Here is a 9,195-nt window from a genome sequence, read left to right as displayed (position 1 = left end):
GATGATGGGTTGGAACACGGGTTATGTTTTAAGCGCTTGAAAACAAATGTGAGCACATCGTTCTAATAAAAGCACTGTCTGGACATGTTATAGGAGTGTTTTGGTCTTCCCAAGTGTAGGAGTGCTTTGTTTCAGCAATAGCCACCTGATATAAAACCAAAAGCCACCTGGTGTCTGGATGGATATCAACTCTTGATTGTTTAACTTCAAATGAGTTCACTCCCAGTCTTGTTGTGGAACTGGCAAAATGAAATGCCTGTGGAATGGATAACCACAGCCTGTGATGGCTGCTGCTCTTCTGGAAGGTTATGGCTTCATTCTCTGTCAGCTCTGCACAAGGAGCTTAAGGGTTAAGTGAAAAACTGGTTCATAATGTAGAAATTTAGAAAGATTCAGTTCTCTTCATATTCAAAATCTAAGGCTTTGATTCAGTGATGATTTGAGATGAATAGGTTTGAAGTCTTATTCCGAAGGAGTATTGCCTGTGATAAGTGTGTGAAGAGTGGTAGGGTTTCCTCTATCACCAGCAATAGTGGGCCGTGGTGCTGCTTTTTTCAGTAAAGCAATGGAGAAAAATGCATAGACAACTTCTTGGCCCATTAAGATGCATTATTTATATCTGGAGGAGCTTTGAAAAGCAAAGCTTTGTAATTAGTATCAGTTACATGCTTAGAAGTATTCAGTATAATTCTTGCAAGAGGCTGTGACATAATCATATGTAATGCAAGTCTCTACCTTCCTAAGAGCGAATATAAATATTTGTAGAAGAGAACAAGGAAAAGGGCTCCAGTGGAACTTATGCTGTCTTGGATGCCTTGGTTTTTGTTGTTTTTTTTTGTTTATTTTTTTCTTCTGCTCACTGTTATGTGGGTAGCAAAAATTACTGTTGTTGGAAGATTTAAGTAATCTTCATTACTTAAGTTTACTCATGGTTTTATGGAGAGAATGCAGCACAACATGAAAAAAAATACAGCTGTCCTTGAGTACTACCACAGGTGACTTTCATTGCATCCTTCAGTTGTCAATATCTGGTCCTGCTGACCTTCAGTATTTCATTGAAGTGTGAGGCCCTGTCCCTTCCAGCCTACCAAATAGCGGTAAAAGTACAGGGGAGGTGGTCATTACCTGTGTAACTTAAAGGCAGGATGTGGCTTTCTCCTGTTACACAGTCTGTTATAGAGGTATATAGAGAAAGGTAGCCAGCAATTTGCCTGGTGCAGTAAAGCTGGAATGTTCATTTTTGTATTTTCACCTTACCATCTAACTGAGTTTAGTGGGGGATCTTATTGTGCATTGCTGTGTGCATGCGCAGTGCCTAGCTCAGTGGGACCTGCTCCTGTGGTTCAGCTGCTGCAATAGATTCTAAAGCCAAAAAGCCATCTCCCCTGTTTGCCAGATGCGTATGCAGGGATGGGCTTGTCAGATTTGGTAGTATGTTTGCTTGTTGCGTGTATCCTTTGATTTGCCTTCTAAGATAAAACCACATGGCTTCCAGCTGCCATATAATGATGAAGATGTTTGGGAGTTTGGCGAACCACAGGTTAGGAGGCAGCAGAGAACTGCTTACTGACTAGTTGTCCTTTTTCCCCCTTCCTCCTCATCTTTATGTATGGGAGTTGACAGCACGTCTACAAAGGGGCAGCTCTCTCATCCACGCTTCTGTATCACTGCTGGTGAGCACTGAACCTCTTCCTTATCACCTGGATAGCCACTAATGCCAGCCCTTCAAAGAAGTCAGGGCAACATCCAAGCCTCCTGGTCAGTAGTATTCCCTTACTGTCAGGTAGAGAATTGCTAGGGAAGTGTCAAGTCCTGCAACAATTGTTCTGCTGATGGGTTAGGAGTGACTGGTAGTTGGAGAATAAAGATCAAGGGACTCCAACTGATGCAGCTTCCAGGGACAGAAATATCCCTAGGCTGTTGGCAATTGGTGTGGTGAGAAGAAAGTGAAGTCTGTAAAGTAAAACCGTTCCTGGAACAACACGATGTATTTTGTGTTATTTCAGTAATTTGCTGTAAGTTTTTCTAATATAATTTTCTGGTTGGTGTTGTGTGGGGAGGCTGCTTTGCCTTTTCCTTCCTCCTCTTCCTCCTGTGCTGATTTTGGGGAGCACTTGAGCTTGGAGTCTGGCATCAGCAGCCATACAGTCTTTGTTGTAGTTTTTCCATACTGCTGGAATTCCATTGAGGTATTGTTGCTTACCACTGAATTTGGGCAAGAGCTATAGATTTGTCTTTCAATGGCTGTTTGGCAGCACCCAACAGCTTGATGACTTTTCATCAGTTTAATCTGACTTCTGTCTGCTGAGAAGGCATTAGAATAGCTGAGGGATGTTACCCTATGGCTTGAGGCATGTCTTAGTGTACTTGTCTTTTTTTCCTGTTATAAGAGTGGAAAGTGGCCATTTCTTTTCTTTGAGATTTCATGTGTTACAAAATGAGGTATATTTCAATCCGAAAACGTTTTTCAGGTTCTAGATGCTTTGTAAGCAAGGAACAGCTTCTTGGTATGCTGCTGGCTAGAAAATATAAAGCAGTGTGCATGTAGCTTACAGGTAAATTAAATTGTCCCCTTGTATTCAGAAATGTTCATGCATGAGATAAGGATGAGCAGCATTAGAATTGAAAGAAAAAAGCTATAGTTAAGTAAAAAACCTGCTTAGAGTAAGAACTGCAGCTCAGAATGGTGAAATATTTTCATATTTATTTTTCACATCTAGTTTTATGGGCTAAAACAGAAATGACTCTTTGCACTTTGAAATGCTACATAATGTTTTCTACTTTTGAGACTGCTTTTAGGGCAGTGTGGTACAGGTAGTGGTGAGATTGCTGGAACTGCAACTGTACAGCATGTCTGGAACTACTACAATAGTGATAAGTAATAGGCTGATTAATATTCATAAAGTCTGAGAAAAGCAAATCATCTCAGTGGAATGTTTTTATCTTTCAAGTGGAAATAATCAATCTACTGCTAACTGCGTGTGTCAAAACCAGATTTCGGTTAGAGGTATTTCTGAATGATTGCTCTTCTCCATGGCTTTGTCTCAATTTACTGCTTTACAATTGTATAAATAAGGTATGTTAGGAGTACCGTTTTGACCTGTATTTTTGCTGGAAAGCTTGCTTTGTCTCTTAGGAATGTACTGTAAACTCTCACTAGCTGCTTTTAAATGAGTGGAGCCATCGTGTCATCAACTTCATCAGCTGGAAGGAATATGGTAATTTAGAAGTCTTCAAATAAGACACCAGACTGAGATAAGTATAAACTTTCCTGTTTCCAGTTAAAAATGCTTTTGGCCTATTGGATGCTGCTGTTTGGTGCCAAAGTCCTACTGCTTATCTGTTGTGAGTGCTGTATGACCACTGTTGTTGAACTCTGCTCTAGCCTCTCTTCTGACAGAAGACAAAAAGTCTGTAATACATGTCCTGTTGTGGGTGATACGAAAATGAATGCCAGTTAAAACAGATAGTGGAGCTTGTGTGAAGCCTTTGGCAAGTGGCTGGAGAAGGGAAGGGAAAGGAACAAGTAAGATCCAGGGGAAGAAGAATAAAATATGTGGTATTGTTGGAAGAAAGGCCATTTCTTGATCTCTGGCCCAGTCTTCAAGCATCCATCAGCAACAGAAATGCTGTTCAGAGGGCGGAGGGATGAGTTTCCAGTGTTCTGAACCCAAGTGTTGTGTAACAGATCTCATTGTTAGATGAGAAAATCATCTATTCTGTGTATGTGAGTTGTCAAAGTGACATGAAGGCTGAAGTGGGCAGTTAAAACCTGTAGTGAGCACAGATTTTTGCAACTCAGGAAGTATAGTGCTGCTTATAGTATGTTTGGAGCATAGTGTGTGTGTGTGTGTGTGTAAAGGTCTCGTGCTGCTTTATCCTTTTCATTAAAAGATACTCTTCTGTTATGTTAATGGCTCTGGTGAATCCTTATAATATCTGTTCTTTTTCCCTCTTGTGAGATGAAGATATGCACCAATTTGTTTCTGTTTTACAGACTATAAATTGTTACGCCAGTGGCTTATCACACAAGGTAATGTGTTCAGAGTAAGTGCTGGAAGACAGCAGTGGCATCTCTTCCTGCTAATTTAGCTAATAATATATTCTGCAACGATGAAATAGCTAATCTAGATATTAATTTTCTTAATCATGGAGCAAGCAGGGAAAAATTCCATCTGTTCAAATCAGTGAAAGGGAATCTTATGATTGGTATAATCTCTGAAATTAAATTGGGTAATGTCTGCATAATGATAGGGTTTGCATGTCTCTTTAGACCTCCTGTTTTTGAATAAGCTTGGGTGTAATTATTTTATTTTTCTGTTTTGTGGTACTACCAGAACCCAAATTTGTTTGGTATTTCACTATATGATTAAAGAGTCTGATCTTAAGGATGAGTTATTTTGGTTAAATTATGTCGAGCTGTGATTTTTTTTGTTGTTGTTAGAAATGTAGCCAGAGCAAGTATCTATGAATCTGTGTGAAGCTGGACACATAATGGGTTAGATTGTTGCTTCTTAGTTATTAAAATAAATCATTAAATGTTGGGTCTCTGAATATCCAACTGGATCTTGTCCATAGCATTATTGATCAAAATGTTTGATGCAGGACTGAGGTGAGCAGTATCAAAATATTCATTGGCCTTTGAAAAAGAGCATGGAACAAAACCAGAAACCCAACTAACACTCCTAATGGTCCCTCATTTTGGCAGACTGAGATCTATTATACAGCCAGAGTTAACATGCCTTCAGTGTGTGCCTGCTCATACTGTGCTGGGGAGCTGAGTGTTGTGTGGGAACTGCATATACTTTCTTGCTTTATAGCTGAACAGAAGAAGATGAGATGGCATACCTTGCCCCAGCCATTGTACACTGTGCAGTGTTTGCATTCCTGAACAATTCACCTCAGATGTCATTTTTCCACAGCAGAAAGTATGTCAGTGGTTGGGCTGTGAAAACATTACATTTGAGGGGGGAAAAATTTGCTTAAACCACTTTGGTTATAGATTTCTGCTTAAACAGTGAGATGACACTTGCTTCTGGCTAGAGACTTGTTTCCATAAGATAGAACAGCTTCAGAGTCCTTACTTTGAACTCATTTTCTTCATCTATTTCAAGTAACATGAGATTGGAAATCTCCTGTGTGCCACAGTGCCTGCTGGCAGTAACTGAATAGCTGAGAACCTACTGTTACCTTTAAGGATGATGTTCTTAGGTCCTTCCATGATCTCATCCCATCAAGATGAGTAAAATGGAGCTCCTGTTTTCATTTGAATCTTCATCAGACTCTGTTCTGTGTACAGCTTGTATCCAAATAGCTGCTTCCCTCCTGGATTTCTAAGTATGTTGCAGTCTGAATTTACTAAACTTGAGGCTTCTGTTTATAGACTAAACAGAGCCAAATGAGAAAGCCTAGCTGTTTGCTGCAGCTCTGATGCTGGAGCTAATGATGTGAAAATATGCTGTTAGTAGTTGAATCTTAATCTTGAGTTGCTTAAATATTTGGTGGGAAATGCTGTGTTTGTAGCAGTTGCATCGTAACAGGGAGAAGGGCTGAAGTGAAGTCAGTATAGGCAGCTGCTTCTCTCAGAAGATTCTTCTGAGCATGTTCTCCTTAAGTTCTTGTGCTGTGGGACTAGACTTAAATCCTCTGCTTGCTGCTTTTTCATGGCAAGTAAATGTGGAAGGAAGTTGCTTTTTTCATAAATGGCTCTCATTGGGACTGTCAGTTTAGGATTTTTCCATCTAAAATGTTCCTTCTCTGGGAGCTTTTGCAGCTAACTTTCTCTTGTGTCAGACATCTTTCCCTTCATTGAAATCTCTGATCTTTATTCAGAACTTTGCTATTAACTAGTCATGCAGTGATTTGAAGATAAACTGATAATACCAGCTTCTTATGACTGCAGCAGCAAGTGGGGAGACTGGCACAAAATCAGAACGAGGTGTAAAACGATGCTTAGTTATGCTGCTGTCTCTGCTTTTAAACCAGAGGTGGGTTTCTTGTTGGTGGGACTTAATGTTTTAGCCTGAAACAAAACACGGAGTTCTCAGGTGGGAGGGTTTGTGCTAATGAAAGGAACATCAATTGGAGTGCTTTGCTAAATGGCGTGAGTGAATGCAATCATTGAAAAATGGGTGTTTTCTTATTTTTTTTGTTCCTTTCAACTGTAATCCTGCAAGTAAATCACTAAGCATTATGGATTTTTGGCAGATATCATTTGGAGTAGAGACTTCCCTTCTGGAAAGATAGTGTTAACTACAAGGCCTCGTTCTGTTGTATTTCATGAAGCAGAATATTTCTTCTTCTGGAAACAATGATCAAACAGTTAACTTACTGGTATTTTTGTTGTGCATCATCTAATGCCTGCCACTGATACGCCAAGATGATCACCCTCAGTGATCCTCCAATGCATATCCTGTTTGCTTTTCTTTTATAAATGAAGAACAGTGTTCTACTAAAAATGGTATTCTATAAGAAAACTTACCACAGTGAAGCTTGCGTGAGACTGTAAGTAAATATGTACATATGCATGTAGTGAAATATAATATTTTACTCTTTCATTTGACCTACAGAATGCCATTCTTACCTTGCAGCTGCTCTGCATGCTCTTGATTTGTTCTGTGGCTGCCACCTGTGAGGGTGGGTGGTGCAATGGAAAGACCAGCACTTGGAAGGCTTTCCCAATCTGATTCAGCCTCCTTCCTATTTAAAAAACATTCCTTACAGGTTTGTGATATTAGAACATGTAGGAAAAGTTGTTCTTAATGAAGTGCATTCTGTGTAGTATATGTGATGGAGTTGCTGCCAGTTCTTCACTCAGCTGATGCTGGGCTGTAGCATCGAGCTCTAGCCCATGGTGTACAGACTGTGGAGGTGCTGCTCTGTTCCCCCCACTTGCCTGGGGGGAAGTACCCAGTGCCAGCGGCAGGGAGAGGTCCTGATTGCCCTCCTCCCAGCAGAAAGAATGCTGCTCTGATGTAGGTGGAGGGAAAGTGGGTGGTTCTCCTTGGCTGGTTAGGAAATGCTGCTTTTATGTAATTCTTTGTCACACTCCAGTTATGTGGATGGGTGTGGGCATATCTTTCCATTAAGAGAATCTGGAAGCTCAGTGACTGGCATGGCTGCTGTGTGTTTCTGTACTGAGTAAATGGAAGCCAAACCTGAGAACGAGCTCCTGTGTTGTGCTGGCTTGACAAAGGACTCAGAAACTAGTGCTCAGCCTCCTGAAATCAGTGTTCCCTGATAGAAACAGAAAACTCTCTGGGGTTATGCAGTATTGAAAACAGTGCACGGTGCTGATCCTTGATGCTCAGTTGGCAAAGGATGGGTGAGCAGTTCTGTGGGCTGCAGTATTACATATTGATCATTTGTCCTCCAGTGTGGTTTTTGTCCTTATAAGCTTCTGCTGCCACTGAACTGCAGCACAGTCTTAGCAAGTTCTAAATCTGGAATTGAAGTTTCAATCTATGTGAAAAACGTAGTTTTCAGAAGACAAGAAATCCTCTTTAGCCTGGCAGAGGTTGAGGGAGTCATTCTAAATACCAAGTCCTATGCTCTAACTTTATTACTCTAATATCTTGCCAGATTTTGGGAGGTATAAATGTCACTTGAAGACAAGCGTTCTACAAAACAGAAATAACCAACTGTGTATTGTAATGAGAAATGTGGGTTGTAAGACTTAAAACTGCTGGTGGGAGTAACGTGAGTAAGCCAAGTGAGTCGTGAGGATGCTGAAGTGACATTGCATTTGCAGAATGTCTTAGTTCAAAGCTGAAACAAAAACTACTCTAATATCTTCATTAGGCTGCTCTGTGTGTGCCTCTGTGCCCATCATGTTTCTCATTTCTTGCTCTTCATCATTTGAAAACAATCGATTCTTTTACAGTGTAATCTCTTTTTTATTTTATCCAGGCAAATAAAACTCAAGATTGTTGATGTTGTCTAGAATGAAAATTCAAAATCTAATTGAGATACTCAAAAATAATTTTCCATTCCACTAATGCAATTAATATAAACTGTAAATCTTCTTTAACAAGCTTAATTTGAGCACTTTACACACTCTTTGGAGCAAGAGATATTTGTTACTATTTTTTCCATAATTCCAGCAGGCCATGACAGACCTGGGAAAAGTACTGCTGACTCACTGGTGAAGGGGGGGATGGTCTGAATTTCTTTGGTTCCTAATGATGGTTGGCATTGCTGCTGCTTATCTTGGCTTTCAAGTGTTTTAGCTGTGCGTTTATTCTATGTAATCTGAAACTCTGGGATCATCTGGCTTCTCACCATTGTATGTTTGTGAACTAGAGTGACTAACCTTAGCAGAAGGAAGTCCTTCCTTAACAGTAGTTCTTAGTTCTTTGGGTGGTAATTGGAGAAATGGGTTTTTCTCTGTTGAAATATTACGTCTAATACAAATTCAGAATAGCAAAAAACACTTCTTAGATCATTCTGAAGAAGCATTTAGAGAAAATGTCTTCATTTGGAAGTTTGTCTGTGTTACAGCATAATGCAAACAGTAGAGGCAGGTAGTAACTGAGGGTATAGCTATTTACTGTTTTCGGTTTGGTCAGAATCAGCATGCCTGGTCAGCCCTCTTGGTGGAGGATTTCACAGCTTGTCGTATAATTTTTTTGTTGAGTCTCATTGTCTTTGCGGTTCTCACACGAGTTAGGAGCTTCAAAAGCCTTTGGCAAAGTGAACATGTTAAGGGACAATGTGCTGATATCAATGGCAGGTGATTCTTTTCTAATATAAGAGACATGGAAGCTGCTCAATAGTGTGCAAGTGTGTGGAATGAAAATGAAAAATAGTTATTGTGGAGCAGCTCATCTTGAACTGGGCCTTGGATGTTTGGGCGAAAATCCCTCAGTAAAGATGCTGTTGTAATAAAGAACTACCTTGTCACCTGGCTTATATCTATGCTAAGATTCTTTGTGAGTGTAGATGCGGGCTCTGGCCCTGTCTGGGAACTGACTACTTGCTTGCCTTCCCTGCCCTCCCCTTCAACTATTTAGCCTTTATTTCTGCTGAGGTTATTTGTTTGTTTTTCAGATGAGACCCTTTTTGCTCTTCCTGCTACATCTGCGCCTCTGATGCACTCCTCTGCAGGCAAGTTCTTTCTGCTCACCTTTGTCTGAATACATCCTGCATTTCTGATCTGATCTCATTAACTCTTTCTGACTACTCTTCATTTACTAA

General features: G+C 40.3%; 1 protein-coding gene across 3 annotated transcripts in view; it reads left to right on the top strand.

Moving 5' to 3' along the window:
* RTN4 (reticulon 4) overlaps positions 1-9,195 on the top strand; it is a 42,520-nt gene that overhangs the window by 1,756 nt on the left and 31,569 nt on the right. For 2 of the 3 annotated variants that reach the window (XM_072333714.1, XM_072333713.1), the window contains exon 2: positions 9,049-9,105. The exons of the other annotated variant lie outside the window; for it this stretch is intronic. In XM_072333714.1, the coding sequence (XP_072189815.1) occupies positions 9,049-9,105 (57 nt within the window). The remainder of the gene's footprint in view (positions 1-9,048; positions 9,106-9,195) is intronic. 3 annotated transcript variants of the gene reach the window in all.

Source organism: Excalfactoria chinensis, chromosome 3 (assembly GCF_039878825.1).
Source record: "Excalfactoria chinensis isolate bCotChi1 chromosome 3, bCotChi1.hap2, whole genome shotgun sequence".
Lineage (NCBI taxonomy): Eukaryota > Metazoa > Chordata > Aves > Galliformes > Phasianidae > Excalfactoria > Excalfactoria chinensis.
This window is presented reverse-complemented; position numbering and strand designations above follow the sequence as displayed.